Source organism: Dipteris shenzhenensis, chromosome 3 (assembly GCF_047967505.1).
Source record: "Dipteris shenzhenensis isolate YYH24624 ecotype China chromosome 3, Dip_SZ_1.0, whole genome shotgun sequence".
Classification (NCBI taxonomy): domain Eukaryota; kingdom Viridiplantae; phylum Streptophyta; class Polypodiopsida; order Gleicheniales; family Dipteridaceae; genus Dipteris; species Dipteris shenzhenensis.
In genome coordinates this window covers 8739330-8758980 of record NC_141598.1, presented here as the reverse complement: position 1 = coordinate 8758980, position 19651 = coordinate 8739330, and the positions used below count along the sequence as shown (strand labels likewise).

At 40.2% G+C, this 19651-nt stretch overlaps 1 protein-coding gene across 1 annotated transcript; it reads right to left on the bottom strand.

The window, feature by feature from the left end:
* Positions 1–10552: 10552 nt before the first annotated feature.
* Positions 10553–11577, bottom strand: LOC147903316 (uncharacterized). The gene is made up of 3 exons (XM_087399140.1): positions 11401–11577; positions 11049–11204; positions 10553–10927 (listed from the first exon to the last, which is right to left on the bottom strand). Exons 1-3 carry the CDS (start codon positions 11500–11502, stop codon positions 10850–10852), a joined length of 336 nt encoding a protein of 111 aa, XP_087255266.1. The 5' UTR covers positions 11503–11577; the 3' UTR covers positions 10553–10849.
* Between the last annotated feature and the right edge of the window lie 8074 nt (positions 11578–19651).

Below are 19651 nucleotides of genomic sequence, written 5' to 3'. Positions count from 1 at the left end.
CCTATCCACCCATGACCGTCCAATCAACAAAGATGTCGCTGACCTCGATGATTCAATTTGCAAGCATCCACCTTCGAGCAATGCCTAGTCCCTATCAGTTCATGAGGACACGGGCAAGGATAGCCGAGGCGAGATGTTGACTCTGGGTTAGCAGGTCAACTGGTACGTGGTCATCGAGCATCGATCATGGATAGTAGGAGCGATAGTCGAGCACCATTTCATAGCACTGGGTCCAATGATTTTGGGGTATTGCCCTGAAGGTGAGTGGCAATGAGCGCACCAAATGCATGCTAAAAGGGAAGGCTATTCTTACGTATAAGTTAAGTTGTAATAGGTAGGGAAAGAACAAGAGAGAAGTGTGTGCCAAATTCTCTTCCTCTAACCTGAGTTGATAGGTTAGTAGGGAGTGTGAGAAGGCTTGGTTGTACACGGTGATTTTTATTGGATGAATGAGTAATAATCTCTGTTTGAACAAGATAGCAATGTGTGCCAAATTCTCTTCCTTTGACCTAAGTTGATAGGTTAGGGAGCGCTCATTGCAAGCAAAGGAGGCTTGATTGTACACGGTGATTTTTATTGAATGAATTAGCAATAGTCTCTCTTCTTGGTTTCCACGTGTGTTTTACTAAGTTTTAAGTGTGGATAATAACTTGGTATTCTTCTGTCATCACATGGTTCTTTCTCGTTAGCTAACCCCAACCTGCGGTGTTAATTATTGGCACTTGTTTGCACCTGAGCACCCCTACCTTACTAATTGCAAGAGCAAGCATCTTCACGAGGTATAGCACTAGGTTGGGGAACCAACCCAAGCGTTCTGACTTAGCGGGGTGAGTGAACACATGAGTCAATAGAGGGACGAGCCAGTCCTCCTCCTCTACCTCCCTGATTACCATAGAATGTTGCTCCATTATCTGGTGAATGAAATAAGTATGTGTCAGTAGTAGCAGCAGACATGCTTTCCTCCTTGACTAGAGTAGGAAAAACTTGTTTGTTTGAGAACTCAAACTCATCAAAGAACAAAAGGGGTAGCAAATCTTTAGCTTGACTAGTCTGTGCATCGATGTGACCTACTCTTTGACCCTCGAGACCATCAATAGTACCATGCAGACCAAAATGTGCGTCGGAATCTAGCTAGGGAAGGAAGGGTAGCAATGGTGGCCAGTTTGGCCATCACCATCAAAGCCACTACCATCTCCACCTCCATCTCCATCTCCATCTCCATCTTCCATCCTTGCTCCTTATTGACCACCAAAGTAAAATCATAGCCAAAAATAGTGATGAGCTCGAAGTAAGGTGAGCATCGACAAAGTCTTGAAGAGTGGGACTTCCAGTAGAGAAGAAATAATTACCTTAAAATTTGTTGAGAATAGCTAATAAGTGAATGAACACCATCTTAGATTAAAGAATGCTATAGAATTACCAAATGGGTAAAAGCATAATGACCCACACATAATTCTAGCATGGTAAGGATCAAGGAACAACTGTAGTGATCACAACTTTGGTGCAAAAAGCAAAACTTGTTGCTATACCTTGGCTTATCATTTCAGATTATGCAAGGATATGTGTCCCAAGACATAGGAGGAGATTGACTATATGTTAAGGGTTCCACATGCATCAGCAATTGGTAGCCTGATGTATGCAATGATATGTACAAGGCCAAATATTGCACATGTAGTGGGAATTGTGAGCAAATTTATGAACAATCTAGCTAAAGAGCATTGAATGGCTATAAAATGGATTTTCATATATATGAGAGGTATGACTGGTCATGGATTATGTTTTAAAGATTCAAACAATTTTCTACAAGGATACGATGATTCAAATATGGCAAGTGATAAAGATGGAAGAAGGAGCACCATTGGATATGTTTTCACTGTGGGTGGAACAATAGTAAGGTGGGTTTCAAAGTTGCAAAAAGTTGTTGCACTTTCTATAACACAAGTAGAATATTTTGCAATTATAGAGGCTAGTAAAGAGATGATTTGGTTGCAAAGGTTTATGGAGGAACTTGGGAAGAAGCAATAAAATTGCAACTTGTATAGTGATAGTTGGGTGCTAGTCATCTCGCAAAAACTTAGCCTTCCATTCAAGAACCAAACATATATAGCTCATATATCATTTCATCTGATCTGTTTTGGAGTATGGACAATTGAAGCTGGAAAAGATACACTTGCTAGAATCCTACAGACATATTGACTAAGGTGGTAACCAGGGAGAAGTTGAGATCTTGCTCAAATTCAATTGGTCTTCAAGAATGAGAAGCAATATCAGAGATCGCCAGATCCAAAGAATTTTAGTGAGTGTAGTAATGGTGGAGTTACTATGATCAGCCTCCAAGTGGGAGATTGTTCTATGTGGAGGCTGTTCCTTTTTTAGAGGAGGTTTTTTAGCCATGATTTGGACCCATACATGTTTGTATCCACTCTATGAAGGGGGGGTGTAGGGGGGACAACACACCCCTTACTACTATCACCCAAGGGTTCCAATGGGGGCCGACGATAGTTATTTAGACCCCCCTTGGTGGGGGTTGTGGAGGTAGCTCCTCCAAAGCCAAAAATACATGAAAATTGGTGCATGGGTTGTGTGGTAAAAATTTGTAAAATAAGGGTGTGACTCACATAGCATGAGAGTAGTGGATATACTACTTGTATATTATATCTTCTCACTGGCTGGATAAGAAAAATGTAGGACTGGTTATTTCGCCCTAGATGTAGCCCACACTATTTGAACCACTTACACTGGCATATCACTTTCTCTTCCATTCTATCTGTAATGTGTATTTTACACGTTCCGCTTCTCGTAGTGTTGCTATGTTATCACGTTGCTTCTACCAGATGGTGCTATAAACATGTGGAACTCATTAGGTTATTGTTATGGTTTCTATCCCATTATCTCCTTGTGCCTGTTTAGCACTCTAATGTGTCTAAATGATGATGAGATTGCTAGCTTCAACAATTCTTCCCAACCTCTTTGCCACCTCTTTTCCCTCTCTCTACTAATGCACTCATCTCCTTTCTGGGATTTTGGGTTAGTGTCTTGTTCCATCATAGAAAACTTGGTGGGAATAGATGCATCAAGAACATTAGCCTCTGTACTAAAAACAAGGCCATCCTGGTTTTGAAAGGTGATTTAAACCCCCATTGCCTTGTTTTAGATTGTGATAGCATGTTTAATATGGACTTTTATAAGTAAGAAAACCAAGTGCTTGGCACAACCAAAACAACATTATGCATGCAACCTCAAAAGGTGGTCCGTCACCAGGTGACTTCAAAAATGACCTCATAAAGCTAAAGGAAGAGGGCACCGAGTTAATGCTAGGGGTTCTGATTGGTAATGGTAGATGTGCATCGTGTGACTTATGATAGGCAGAAGAAGGGGTGTGGGTTTCTTGTCTCAATCAAGTGCATTGAGAGATCCTTTTTCAAAATGGGGAGACCCTCATTCTCTCCCATTTGTTAGAAGCAATGATACTCTTCACTATGATAGCAACATATATGCATGTATATATGTATGTATGAGGTGTTCCTTGTGTAGGTTTGTATGCATGCATGTATGAGGAATTCCTTGTGTAGGTTTGTAGATTCCAATTGGTTGCAAGTTGACCTTGCAACCTTGGTACAACCATATGGATTGCGTCAAACTGCCAAAGGCTTCCAAGTAGCATTTTTGGCATTTTTTAGTAGTTGGGGTCTCTTGGTTTGCATGATAATATGATAAAAAAGATTTAAGACAACCTTTGTTGAAAGAGAAATGGTGAGCATCCGGTAGCCTTTAGCCATCTTCTCTTTCAAGAAAGGCCCCTCAAAGCTTGCAAGAAATGTTAAGGGTGTCCAAGGAAGAGCTAAATTTGTTCTAGCCAATGAAGATATTAAAGCAACTATGGAGCATATTTATAAAATATAGGGGCTACTAGCTGGTATTAAAAGTGAAATTGAGATAGAAAATTTAATAGCCATTTTAGGTCTGTATTTATGACATTGCAAACTATGAAGACTATTTTAGGAGGTCTGTATTTATGACATTGCAAATTTAATAGCCATTTTAGGAGGTCTGTATTTATGACATTGCAATACCATAAGGATGAATAGTACATCCAAATTTTCATCTAAGTAGGCTTAAAATGAAGTTAGGAGATGATGAAAATCTCATTAGAAATGAAATCCTAGTTGACTCGGCTCATTGAAACTGCATCTTTACACATGAACCGGTAAAAGTTTCAGGAAGATAAGAAAAAAGAAGAAGACACACAATATATCAAGAATGTCTGGTTCCTCACTTTTAAAGGTCTTGCTTGTTGTTGATGTTACATCTCTCCCTCACTTTTAAATATGTTGCTTCTGCTCCTTTTCTCTCTCTTTCACTCTCATCACAAGCTCACTATCACTTCTCTACTTTATTTTATTCTCTCCCTTTTTGACAACGCATGATGCTCTCCTATGGATCTCTCTTTCACAAACACACTTCAATAAGTAGGAGTCTCTCTATGGACTTTGCTCATACAATGACATGAAGATGGGAAGCTCTCAATCAAAGGTGCTTGAAAGAATAAGAATCCTCATAAATAATCAAGAATGAACTACTCCACTCAAACTCTCGAACCTCAACACAAAAGAAGAGAGGCTATTTGAGATGAATCGGCACCTCATAGGAGAGGCCTCAAATATAGCTTTGGTACCATATGAAATGGAGGGAAGAGAGAGAAAAGAGAGGAAAGGAGTGCACCATAGGACTAATTATACACTACATTGAAATGAACCATGATGGTGCTATTTACATGTACAACCCCTTAGGTTAGGGTTATGGTTTTGATCCCATTATCCCCTTGTGCCTATTTAGCACTCTAATGTATTTGCACATTATTAAATAGCTGAAATGATGATGAGATTGCCAACTTCAAAAATTGTTCCTAGCCTCTTTGCCATCTCTCCCAACCTCTTTGCCCTCTCTTCACTAATGCATTCATATCCTTTTTGGGAATTTTGGGTTGGTGTCTTGAAAATGTGATGGGAACGTCCTCATGTTGTTGTAATAGATGCATCAAGGACATTGGCCTCTTTACTAAAATCAAGTCCACCTTGGTTTCAAAAGGCGATTTGACCCTCTGTTGCCTTGTTTTAGATTGTGGTAGCATGTTTAACATGGGACTTTTATGAGTAAACAAACCAAATACTTGGCAAATGCAAAAAAAGTTTATGTATACAACCGTTACCTCAAAAGGTGGTCAATCACTTGATGACTTTAAAAATGACCTCACAAACCTAAAGGAAGAGGGCACTGAGTTTTATGGTAGGGGGTGTGATTGGTAATCATAGATGTGCCTCGTGCAACTTATGATGAGCAGAAGAAGGGGCATGGGTTCCTTGTCTCAATCAAGAGCATTTGGAGCTCCTTTTGAAAATGGGGAGACCCTCATTCTTTCCCATTTGTTAGAAGAAATGTTCCTCTTCAATATGATGGAAACATATATGTATATATGCATGTATGAAGAATATTCGAGTTAGTTTTTGGGTGACCTTGCAACCTTGACGTACGACATAAGGATCGGCTCAGATCGCCAAAGATTTGTAACTAGCATTTTTGCCATATTTTAAATTTGGGATCTCTTGGTTTGCATGATAGTATGGTCAAAGGATTTAAGAAATCCTTTTTAAAAGAGAAATGGTGAGCATCACGTGCCACTACCCCATCTTCTCTTTTAAGAAAGGCCAACTCAAGGCTTGCAAGAAACGTTAAGGGTGTGTAGACAAGGGCTATTACATAAGAAAATGTAAGGGTGTGCAAAAAAGATCTATTAGGATAACATGCAAGCATTCTCCATGTGATAATGACCAAAAGGTTGGCGATTACAACGATCCATTTATGTTGATATTGACTTGCACTTGAAGGAGGTTCCTTTAGATTTGTATATGACAATGCCACTTGCCTTTGGCCCGTGTATTCTTAGCGTTGTTGCAAAACTCAACCTCCTTTATTCTATCATGCCTCACTTCTCTAATTTATATAATGAGTAGCTTGACCCATCTAGGACAGGTTTGGGTCCTAAATTCATGATGCCGCAAACTAGTGTTGTGTGTAATCCAACCCTTTGCTATGGCAATGCTTGTATTCCACATTGTTTTGTGGCCAAGTAAGTGTTGTGGTCAACTTTGTCAAGTAGCACAGAAGGGAAGGGAGAAGGGAGGATAAGAAATGAGCCTACAAACATAATTTTTGAATGTTTCCAGAGTTCCCTTGGATGTTTCTTCTATTTAGTATCAATAGCGCAAGCTGAATTAATTCCATAAAGACGCATGCTAGATCAATAAGTACAGGGAGCTACACATATCTTTGAACCCCTGGAACTATCCAAAGGATGAAACTCATTGTACTTGGCATGCTTGAATGATGTGGGAGCTTAATTAGACCCTTTTACCATGTACATTTTTTCCTTGAGAAACTGTACTCCGGGAGTTTTTCTAACGCAGATACATGAACTTACTTTGAGCACCCTTCAAGGGTTTTTCAGTCGGACTCTCTCCTGACAAATTGCAAGTTTTAGTGCTAGAAATTGGAAGTATTGAGCATTCTCCTTGTTCAAATTGCAGATTTGCCTTGTTCAAATGGTAGATATCTATTTCCTTGCATACAAACTATCGTTGCTGGGATGTTTTGAGGCATAACTGTGATTGCACAAAGAATCATAGTTCTCATCTTCCTCAAACCTTCTCCGCCAAGCTTCACATTCATGGACCCTTAAGGGGTCTCAATTCTCCATCTACAATGGTGCAGCTTGACCTAGTTTTGGGTCTTCAGTAGTGAGGCAGTTTTTCCTCACATCCATAGATTTTCCATTGCAATGGTAGAGGTTAGATTAATATACTACATCTTCTAAGCCCAAATGTGTGGTATTGTACTCAATCTCAAACTTGGCAAATAGACATTAAATGATAATAACCCGAGAGGTCCTTGTTCCTCTTGACCATCATATACAATTGGTATAACTACTACAAATGCTACTCTAATCACCACCATCTTTCTGATACATGTATTCTAGGTTGCACTTTCCACAATAATGACGATCAAACTGGTTTGCCATGAAAGTGTCGGCCTCGCATTGGCTATTGGGGCATTCCTTACAAACTCCATGAACTAATCCAAAATCATCTACCCTGTGAAACTGCAACATGTCGAGTTTAATTTTTTTCATTTTGTGCTTAATGTTCTTTGGCTTCGTGTAAGTCTTCTTTTTCCTCTTCTTTGCACCACCATGCAGCCAAAGTACTTAGTTTCTTTCTGTATGTTGTAATCCACAAGGGTGCGACCATCATTCCACACCTTTAAGTAGTGGGTTTATCTAGCCACGTGCCTCAAAACCTCCCTCCTACTTGGTTAATCTTCAATTGCTTGAATGAAGCTTTTCCCAAAAGTGATCAAGCCATTCTCCTGAAATTCAGTGGAGTTGACGCACTTTGATTTTTCCTCACTGGGCAGCATAAACAACTTGTGAGCATCCTCTCCTGGAGAACTGCAGTAATAGGCATGGTTGATAATTTCCTCCAGTCCCTAGATGCATATTGCATAAGCTTTTTGTGCCAAAGAAGAGCATCTTTTTCCAGGTAATGTTCCATAGGCTACCATCATGTCGATGAGATGTTAGTGATACAAAGAGTGCACTCGTTGCTCTTCCCTATCGACTTGATGCATAGTGTACTGAAAGAACTGTATTGAGATGTTTACGGATGATCAATTGGCTGTCTAAATGAACAATCACATTCTGATCAACAAGAGATCTCTGTGTATGCCCAGCTCCCTCGCCTCTCTCTTCTTGGGCAGGAAGACCTTTCTACAAATCATGTGACTGCAGATGCTTCAACGGGAGGATTGAGAACATTGGCAAGTGCGATGGCTTGGAGGGTGAGAGGAATTAGAAAGAGGAAAGAGATTTGGATGAGCCACATTAAGGGAAACACTATGGCATGTTCATGTCGAAATGCTATTTGTTGGCAATGACGTTGCGTCTCAGCATGCCGTCTTTGTCAATCCACTGTAGTGGCAAGTACCCTAGCATCCTCGCCATAGTGCTATCATGGCCATATGCGCATGCCACCTCGCGAGCTCAAACTTCCCCAACCTCTCATTGAATCCTGCGTCAAGCAGCACATTGCTGCTCGGTGTCCTCTTTGGCGGCACCAGCCTTCGAGTTTATTCTGAAGCAGACACATGACAAACTATAAACAAAGACGATAGGGTGGCAATGACGTACATGAATGCAAGATGCAAGAAGGCAGGAGTTGTGGAAGTCGATTGTGCCACATGGCATCAAATGGCAAGGAAATAAAGCATCCCTTTGCATGACGCATGGGCGCTAGCCCCTTGATGAACACCTCAATCCCTAAAATAAGGAATGTAAAAAGATAATAAGAAGAGTTGAGAATGGCGGAGCATTAGTCTGAAATCTCTACCATTTTGATCCTTTCATTTTCCAACAAAGAATATGTCGCGTGGATCACTATTTGATGCATCTCTCAATAGCCGTTGGATTCATGGCCATGTCAATGGTCGGTGCATATCCTTGTTAGTGTTGAATCTCCTCCCTTGATTGAGCCTCCCATTGATTTTGAGGGGTTGAATACCTGCATGAGGAATAATCCCCCGTCATGCTCTCTTGGTGAGGACATACTTTGGGGCTTCTCTTATGTTTCTTAGTTCTATTCCCTTGTCTACTTCCACCACCAATGTGTGTGACGTAGTACAACACCTAGTCTCCCCCCAGTCTACATTACATCTTTGAAAGGGTTTTTAGTATTATGTTTCAAGTGACAAGCACTCATCGTAAAACCCCCCATGCATAGATGCGTCACATATAGACAAGTATTCACAAATGTGCTAGAGTTGATTCAAGCAACGTGTTTTAAGGACCCGTCCTTAGTTTATCGCTATGTGCCTTGTGTGATGGCTTCAAATGTGCTTGAGTCGATCTAAGCAATGTGTTTTAAGGACCTGTCCTTAGTTTATCGCTATGTGCCTTGTGTGATGGCTTCAACTATAGCTATACATGGAATGATATGGTCAACCAACCCCATTGCACAAATTGTTGTTTAATTTGTGTGCAACGTGTAAAGGTTTAAATCTCTTAAATTTTATGCAAGAATACAAAAAGTGATACATAAGTTCAAGCATACATTCAATACAATAAAATAAAAAAACAGTTCCAACATGAGAACATGACAATCGTCGCACACAAATTTCAACTCTTTTGATTGTGTGGAAGAAAGCCCCCTCCCTGCCATTTTTAAAAGGTCATAAACACAATGAAGGGGAAAGGTTATCAATCAACTACGTTCATGATGCAAAAAAAAAGACATACAAAACCCTATTGCTTCCAACAACAATCTCACACACACAACCATATAGCTCCCAAAAACGTTTGTGATGCAAAAAGATAAGACGTATTAAACCCTATAGCTTCCAACAACAATACGACACACACACACACACAAAATAAGAAACACAAAACCCTATAGCTTTCGAAAGAGACACACAACTCTATAGCTCCCGAAACCGAGAACACAATTGCTCTCAACAACAATAACACACACACAATCCTATAGCTCCCAAAAACGTTTGTGATGCAAAAAGATAAGACGTATAAAACCCTATAGCTTCCAACAACAATACGACACACACACACACAGAGAAAATAAGAAACACAAAACCCTATAGCTTCCGAAAGAGACACACAACTCTATAGCTTCCGAAACTGAGAACACAGTTGCAAATAGTATTCACCAATGGAACCTCTAAAGGCAAACCGATCAGGCATTTCAAGTAATTTCACATGAGGAGAGCTCCATTGCCTTGGCATGAGATGCAACCATGTGGATCACAGCTCGTCCACAAACAAAAACCAATAACTCCATAAGGTGTGATTCATAATATAAGAGGAGAGATCACCATACTGTTATCCACAACACGTGACGGATACAAGTAATATATGACCATGCTACATGTCGAGATAAATGGCTACCAAAAATATGTGATGTGGGCCGTGTTATACATCTAAGCCCTAGGATACGTGAGATGCGACCCTATTATCCACGGTACTAACCACCATTTGTGCTGATGGATGCATATTCTATATATCCTTGGCATGGATAACATGGGAGTAACCAAGAAAGCAACCACAATCAAACTCGAATGAAATATAAACCAAGAAAGCAACCACATTCAAACTCGAGTGAATAACTATCGTATGATCAGAGATCCAGCCGCAGCTTAGTGCACACCTTGTAGCGCATTCTCATTCTGCAACCTTGTGTTACAGTTCCGACAATATCTTCACCACCTTGTTTCTGAATGCCTGCTTAAAGCCATTCTAATTTCTCAGTCCATTTTCAGACGTGGCAAACACGTGCCTCCTCCGTTATGTTTTCTTTTATCAGACGGGATCGCTTTGATTTGCAATCTAGGCAAGAACGCCGCCTAGTTTTGATTCTCAGTCGGCGCTCTTGCTGTGCTCTTTGACATCGGATCGCTTTGATGGAAAAGAAACCGTTTAATCGAAGCATCCCATACTGCAACTTCGTCGGGCTCTTTTGGGATGCTTAAAACGCAAATCAAATGAGTCCATATTGAGAGCCACGCTCATTCCAAAACAGCTAGGTTGCTTTGCACACCACCCATCATGGTAAAATTATCTATAGCATTTTTTCCTACGTAGCTACTTAAAGAAGTCACGTATGCCAAAATGCAGATCATTTCATGTGTCTGTCGGAATACATCCCATATTAAGGAACAAAACTTCCCGTGAGCATCCTATACAGAAAATCTACAGCAAACAGAAAGGTCCATTTCTCAGGATCATCGCAATCTACTGATTGTTATCGCCACCACCCCCAGTAACTGTGCCCTTCACAGCATCCAAAGCACTCTTCACTTTTTCTCCAGCCTGCAACCAATATTGAAGTCAATGAAACAAACAGAAGACGAGGGACAGTTTTTGCCTGCTTAAAAGCAGACAGCTTGTAACGAACATATAACATCTCGGCGAACAACAATCTTCCGTCTACCTGCTGCAATATGCCACTTGTCTGCTCTTTTGTTTCTCTAGCTTTCTCTTGAGCAGCTTGTGCGGACTCTGTAGCCTTCTCCCGTGCAGCGTCTGTTGTCTCTCTACCCTTCTCCTCAGCAGCCCGAGCTGCTTCAGCGGCCCTTTCCTGAGCACTCTGTGTGGCGGCACGATACCAGTTCATAAGTTTAATCTCTGTCATTGCTATTCTCACAAAGCTTCTAACATGTGATCCATTGGTCATCGGCAGAAGAAAAGTTTATATGTGCTTTGCGATACTAATTCTTTGAACGAGCAAAACAGAAGAGAAGAACGTTCCTACCAGAACAGCCGTATACACGTATTGTCTATACCTTGGCAGTCTCCTTCGTCTCCTCAGCTTTCTGCTGACCATATTGCTTAGTCTCCTCCAGCTTCTGGCGAGCAGCCTCAGTGGTGCTGCGCTCCTGCGACATGATCGAGAACCTGACTTTGCACTAAACAAGAAGATCCACAGATATGTAACAAGGCTGTTGTACAAAGCGAGCGACTCAAAGACAATAAGATGGCGACTCTGGATGATGAAGAAACTTATGAATATGTACCATCTCGCCAAGCTAAATTTACGTGGTACGTGGGCAGCATGCAACCAGCCACATACAGTTTCTCGAAGATCACCCTTGCCTATGCACTCGTGGCTGTTCGTAGCGTAATTATATATTCAGTTGGTCTTACGGTTAAATAGGTGTACCTATTAGGTTAATTCAATTACCTTTCTTTTGGAAGGCCTTTGGAAACACTCATGAACCATACACACTAACCTCTATAGTAATGAGAGATTCGAGACATTTATAAGCCTATTCTAGAGCGAAAAAAAACACATGGCAAACTTATTAATTTCTTTGAACGTGTCAAATTATAGAAACCCCTTAACTCCCCACATCGAATGAGTTCTTCCATACTAGTCTTGCTTTGGAGTATTTGGAGAATCATTGAGGCTTTGTTTTGACGTTTTAGCATGTAATGATGGCCACATTTTGTGAAATTGCCTTTGATTTCTGACTTTAGTGATGCCTTTGTACTTTGTTGTTCGTCACTACCTTGCAAAAATTTATTTCATTAGACGTTTGGTGTTGAAAGTGGAAAATCCTCATTTTTTCTTTTCAAAAAAATAGATGCATTTTCATTGGCCTACCTTCTTATGCCCATGTGTTCTTCGTCCCTTCATCTTCATTCACTCGTGAGAATATCTTGGTTTACTTTTAGTAGGTATGTTGCATTCAACCCATTACATGAGCGTTTGTTTTTGTCAACCCCTCGTCACCCCTCATCGAGAAGCTTCCAAAACCTTCAACAATGTGCAACGATAGTCTAGTTTTCTGCACATTCTGCTCGCAAGCCTCCTCTTCCACTGCCATAGCCAAGCTCCAAAGCTCCAAAGATTTTTCTTGCCATCTTTCTGTCGCCAATTAGCTCGTAGCTCCTCCCCGCCCCTCCCCCCTGACCGTTGCATTGTCCAGTCGTCCTACCTCCCCAGCGAGCTCTTGCTCCATCACTCCAGCTCAGAGCTACAGTTTCCAGCACGCCACTATCCCCTTCTTCTCACTTCGCCTTTCTCTAGGGATTTGAGAGGGGATTAAAACCGGTGTTTTAAGTCGGCAAATTAAAACGTTTTAAACATTTTTTGACCCCCCTGGAGCGATTTAAACCGGCCCCGCCATGGTTTTTAATCGAGACCAGTAGTTATCACACGGTAAAACCACTTATCGTGTGGTACAAAGGCAAGTATACCGCCCGGTATTTATCTATACCATGCAGTGATGTATATATCGCATGGTCTATTTCATGTATCGCGCGGGATTTTTGTGCATACCGAGTGAAAAAAAACAAAGAAGGACAAGAAAAAAGGGATAAAGAAAGCTTCCAAACTAATTTGTGAGTTTTTATATCCTTCCAGAAAGTGTCCAGTGTCAGTGGTGGGCTCGCTTAGGCCAGCTGATATCTACCCACACTAGGATGCAAAATGGATAAATGCAACAGTTTATGGTTTATTATTTGTGATTTGAAAGGATTATTTTTTAAAGAATGTTTTTTTAATAAATATATTTGAAGTTTTTTTCACAAAATATAAGAAAGAAAGTTGTTTTTCGTAGACATTAGCTTTTAAAATTTAGTGAAATCTTATGGTTTTTGGTATTTACAAACCTATAAAGAAATTACTTGTTTAATAGTTATTAGCTATATAGGTTACAAAAAACTAGTAAAAAGTATATATGATATTGAATGTAAGTATCTATGTGCCAGTGGAGAGTCCACGTATGGTACTATGAACATACCACACTATGCAATTTCTTATCTATACTTTGCGCCCACCTGGTACTGTTTGCATTCCAGAGAATCTAGCTCTACTTGGAGTCTCAAAAAAAACAAAGAAGGACAAGAAAAAAGGGATAAAGAAAGCTTCCAAACTAATTTGTGAGTTATTATATCCTTCCAGAAAGTGTCCAGTGTCAGTGGTGGGCTCGCTTAGGCTAGCTGATATCTACCCACACTAGGATGCAAAATGGATAAATACAAAGCTCTCAGTTTATGGTTTATCATTTGTGATTTGAAAGAATTATTTTTAAAGAATGTTTTTTTAATAAATATATTTGAAGTTTTTTTCACAAAATATAAGAAAGAAAGTTGTTTTTCGTAGACACTAGCTTTTAAAATTTAGTGAAATCTTATGGTTTTTGGTATTTACAATCCTATAAAGAAATTACTTGTTTAATAGTTATTAGCTATATAGGTTACAAAAAACTAGTAAAAAATATATATGATATTGAATGTAAGTATCTATGTGCCAGTGGAGAGTCCACGTATGCCGACTTGTAACTACTTGCATATGCATACAAAATATCTTTGAACCATTTGCCTTGGTAGTCCGCATATGTCGATCGGTAACTACTCGCACATGGATGTGAAATTGTAAATGATATATTATAGTTTATATGTACTTATTAAGAAGATGAAAATACTTGGCTTTCGTCGGTTGTGGCTCACATTCGCCAGCTGATAACAACCCATTGAAAGTCTAGCCGGTTATGTAGCTCACAATTGCCAGCTTGTATCAACCCAGAAATTACACACTAGAGAATGTTACAGACTATACTAGTTTGCTTGTAAGATGAAATTTGTGGCATTCTATACTATGCATTTATGTGTAGAGATTAATACTATCTTATGAGAACAATTAGTTGACCTTATATAGGTATGATATATATGTCTAAACTTACGTTAGATATGTCTAACCTAGGTAGCATCCTTCAATTCGTAGATTCAAACAAAGGGTCTTGATAAGTGCACATGTAGGTATTGCTAGCTACTGTACTAGTGTGTGTGAGATACCAACATTCGCATATAGAGCATGATGTTGCAAATGATCTCATAGTGCAGATAGATGCTTACTCGAGAAAGAGCGGGACATGGAAAAGGGCAACTTACCATCCCACGCCTATTTCTACAAGCAGATTACCACGTCTATAACCATCCAATTATGTTGGGAGGGGGCAAGACGATTGGATGGTTGCTCTCTCTTGAGGTCTAGCAAACTTACATTTGTTTTTGATGACATGTTAGTGACATTGTCTTAAGTTGCTAAAAACATATTAATGAACTGAGATAGTTTTTGTCTTTTACATATACAACAATCATGGCGGATAGAGAAGATAGGGTAGGCCAACATCAACCGCAAAACGAGACTGATGGAAGAGGCCAAAGTGTTGTAAAACCGCAGGATTTTGTTACAATGTTAGGGCGTCAAAAGTGAAAGTGCAACGTTTTCAGCCAAGTCTTCACAGGATTGGCCATGAGAATAAGAAAACATTTGATTGGCAATGAAGAAGAACTAAGAGATGTGAGGGACCATGTCAAATCCATTGTTGGCATCCTTTAAGGCATTAACCATGCAGAGAGTAGAGTCACCCGTGTACAAGCTGAAGATGTAAATGAGTGAACATTTACTATGTGGAACTATTCTAATGGAATTTGACATTGATTTGGACCATGGATATTCTAAATCAATCAAGTTCTAGCTCCTTATGTATTTATTTGAGTCCAAATATTTTAGATTGCTTGTAGCATGAACGAATGCATTTAAATCTTTTGAATAATCGTGTCAAATGCTTGGGATTGGAAAGTAGAAGGTGTGCATCGAAAGGAGCGGCCATGTGCATCGAAGCATTGCTAGCTACTGCACTAGCGTGTGTGAAATACCAACTTTCGTGTATAGAGCATGATGTCGTGAAAGATCATAGTGCAGATAGATGCTTACTCGAGAAAGAGCGAGATGTGGGAAAATGCAATTTGCCATCCCACGCCTAGGTCCCTAGGTAGATTACCACGTCTATAACCATCCAATTATGTTGGGAGGGGGCAAGACAATTAGATGGTTGCTCTGTCTTGAGGTCTAGTGTAGTTACTTATCATTGGTGGAATAAGAGTGAGTGAAATGATTGTGCCATGCAACCCATATTTGGGAAATAAAAAAGTTCAAGACTAGAGAAATGTTTTTGATACTTGGAAATTGATAATTTTGCTCCCGAAACTTTTGCACATTATTGATCTATTAGTATGTGCATACAGATGTGAACATGGCTTCAGAGAAATGAGGTCGAAACCCTACAAAAGCCGGTGACTATGTTACACTCATAACTGCCACAAACTAGAGATGTAACATCTGCCACCATGAAGAGTACACGGGTTCGGAAACTCATATGCACAAACATTTCCTAGGCGACCCTCAAAGATAGATTGGAAAGTGCAAGGGTTCGGGAGTGGAAATAGTCGTTTTGGGTGGTCAGATAGCCGAAGTACAGACACGATTGTGGATGAAATAGTCGCATGCCACTTGTCTCAACTTGTAATTGAAGAAAGAAGCATGGGTCTTGAAACCCCGGGCAAGAAACCCTGGGCAAGCAATCAGTGACTATGGAAAGTTGTTTGCAAAGTGCAACCGCAGACGATAGTGGTGCGGGATCCCTTGCACAGTCGGCAAGTTGCTCGAATGTGCATATGGAAAGAGGACAATGTAGTAATGTGCCTCATTTGAATGGCTTTGTACGTGTGCAGCAACAATCCTGGAAAGCTTCCTTCAAAGTACAACATATCGAGAAGGTGCAACAAGATGTGTTTGAAGCTATTTGTCATCTGTTGAGCATGGTTTGAACCCCACATTGGAAAAAAGCCATGGCCTCTATCGCTAAATCTAGCCTAGGTTTCACAATGCCTAGTTATGATGCTGTCTGTAATAGCATGTTGGATGCATACTACAGTAGGATGAAAGAGGAGATGCAGCAAGTGGTTTATGATGGCATTGAGAAAACTACTTGCACCGTCGTATCAGATGGATGGAAGAATGTCAGCGAGCATCCCTTGATTAATGTCATGGTTGTGACATTCAAAAGGAGGCTTTTTGACAATCGATTGTTACAAGCAGTGAGGCTAAGATGGGAGAATTCATTGCGGAGCAGTTAAGTATATGTATTGAAGACATCGGTCCTGAAAATATTATTCAACTGATTACTGATAATGCTAAGAATTGCCAAAAGGTTGGGAAAATTATAAATTACAGATATCGACGTATTTGGGCATTGCCATGCTCGTGCCACTATCTGGACCTAGTCTTGGAGGAACACCTGAGACAAACTTCTTCAAAGTTGCTGTGGATGAGGCTCGGAAGGTCGTGTTGTACTTTCTTAACCATGAGCAATTACTGGTTATATTTAGGAATCATCAGCCTACGAATCACTCACTAGAACTTTAAAGCCAAGCGAAATGTATTTTGGCACAAACTATATAATGATAGAGCAGTTGTTAAAGTAGCAGGCCCTTGTAACTGAGATGCTATTCAACACAGAAGCCATAGAGTGGATAGCCGAGGCACCTCTAGTAACAAATTTGGAGACCTAAAGACGTTGGTTAATAATCCGGCATTTTGGAAGAGGGTATCTGATGCAGTGGAAGCTATGAAGCCAATTTGCTTTGCAATCCGTAGGTTGGATGTGAAAGGGCCAAGCATGGGAAGTACTTATACAGCTTGGTGGATTGTTGAGAGGGATCTTTTGAAGGAAGATGCAAGGCTAGGCGAAGGTGGATACAACATGACTAATCGAACCGCGTTGCAAAAGATGGTTAAAAATGATGGAATTAAGGTCACAACTCTTCGCACTATGCTGCCCATATATTAGATCCACAATGGTGGGATTATTGTGCACAGAGACGGATGTACAAATTATGCAGTCATGGCCTTATCTTCTTGGATGTTTCTTTGAGGATAGGACAGAGTATGCCTCTACTGTTAGGGAACTTTTGACTTTTTAAAATAGAGAAGGACTGTTTGCCTATCCAAGAATTAAAGACTTAGCAAAAGATATGCCAGCATGGAGATGGTGGGAAGAGTGTGAAGCATCCATGCCTCATTTGCAAGCCTTGCCGATGAAGGTGTTGTCACAACCTTGTAGCAACTCCTCTAGCGAACAAAATTGGAGTAACTATAAGTTTGTACATTCCATCACAAGGAACCGCTTGACATCGGAAAGATTAGAGAAGTTGATTTACCTCTATGCGAATGGTAGAGTGTTGGATGATGTGAAAGAGGTATGCAGTGATATGCAAAAGTGGGTACACACAGATCTTCCATGTCCCTTGCATGATGCCCCCGTACTGACACACCTTGAACCGAATTCTAGTGACTCAGAAGAAGAGACGTTGGTGTGATATATGGTTGTGTCTAATAAATGTTGCAATTACAATTCTTTTAACATGCAATCCTTTTGAAATGCAATTTATTTAAAATGAAATTATAATGCAATCCACTTAAAATGCAATTCTTTCATGATGCAAACCTTTTAAAATGCAATTTATTTGATATGCAATTGTGTTTTCTGATGGTCAGAGTGATGCATGCTAGCCCTTGATGAAATTATAAATCTTTCCAAGGACACTTTGCACAGGGAGCATAAACCCCATCAAAGTGTTTGTGAAAGATTAATAATTTCAATGATGGCTAATATATGACAATTTATATTTCATCGAATACGACAATTTACATGTCGCTAAATATGACAATTTTCATTTCAACAAACATGATAACGGCTTGTTGTCATATTATGAGAGTGCAAAGTGTACACGATAGTAGTTGTAGACTTTAAGCAAAGTATACATTTTAAGCCACAATCGATAGGAGCAAATTATACATGTGCTCAGTTTGCAAAATTTATAGTTACATTTGAGGTGGCCAAGAAAATACACTGCTTTGCCCATTTTCCAAAAATTTAAAGCTTCAAAAAAACATCCTTTTGACATATCCATGGGTTTGTGTCAATTTTGAGGTCCACATGAACAATTGCATCGTGTGCAATTGTTTACAGAACGATAAATAACCCGCACAAGAGCACCACGATCAACACGAATGTAGTTTAGGTATATCAAAACAATTAAAATACACCTCTGAAAGTTGTATTTTAAAAAAAGAAATGCAAAAGCAATAATCATGATCAGATAAAAATTTAGCATGCTAACGAGTATCCTTCATATTAACTCCAAAATCCATTAACAAAATTGGTATATGTCATCACAATATATGGGACCTATAATCTTTGCAATCAAGGATCCGCTGAACATGTTGCTCCGATGCCAAGAACATCATACAATTGCTTGACTTGAGGAGCATTACAAGTTGGGCAGGCACTCCTGACCTTCAACGTATTTGCCAAGCCTATCAGGTGAAACCGATGGTGACATGAGAGCGCATAATCATTCGATCGTCATATCAAAATGGTCTTGGCATATTGGACATAAAGTCCCATCGTTCACAAACGTGATACGCGACGGAAGGGTGGATGGTTTTCTAGTAGCGAGGCCCATAAAATTTGGATCCAAGTTACGAACACGACCTCTGCCTTCAATGTGTTTGAGGTTTTGCCTTTGTCCAGCTTGTTGGAGCATGGCATTAAGGCAATTGACTTTAGCAGGTAGGTGCTTGTTCTCGCTCATCACTCGCCAATACTCAGACATAGCATCACGTACTATGATGCTCGAAAGGTGAGATCTTCCTGCGAGGCACTTTGCGGCGCAGCCTGTGGACCCTCTGCACCCATCACCCCCCTGTACATCTTCATCTCCTGCGACTTCATGCATGTTCATAAACAATTCAGAGCTCATCACAGAAACTACACAAACACACAATATGGATAATGAGTACACTATGTATGATATAACAACTATAAGCATGCATGTAACAAAATGGCATGTACTTCACTTACTTGAAGTCGAGCTTCCCACGTTAGCAGGTGGTGTTGCAACAACGGGGACAGTGGTGGCACCAGCTGTCCTTGTTTGTGTAGGCTTTTTGCTACATGTCCTGGGTTGGGAGGCAAAGTCTACAGGCACATCCAGCACGAACTTTGCATATAACATCTTTGCAAAGTAAAGTGGCACGGCTTCGCTATGAGGCTTATCAGATTTGATCATGCAATGAATGTAATAGGCATTCTCCCTCATAGTTGGGTGGCGACAGTTCTTGATGGGACACCATCCATGTGAGGCATCGCCACAGTCCCACATAGCTACTATGTCATCGTT

What these genes read in the sequence shown, in the direction of transcription:
- LOC147903316 (XM_087399140.1), bottom strand. Translation starts at nt 11,502, where the DNA reads ATGTCGCAGGAGCGCAGCACCACTGAGGCTGCTCGCCAGAAGCTGGAG. An exon ending in AGACGAAGGAGACTGCCAAG is followed by an intron (nt 11,205 to 11,400) that starts GTATAGACAATA and finishes GCCGCCACACAG; the next exon opens with AGTGCTCAGGAAAGGGCCGC. An exon ending in CAAGTGGCATATTGCAGCAG is followed by an intron (nt 10,928 to 11,048) that starts GTAGACGGAAGA and finishes TATTGGTTGCAG; the next exon opens with GCTGGAGAAAAAGTGAAGAG.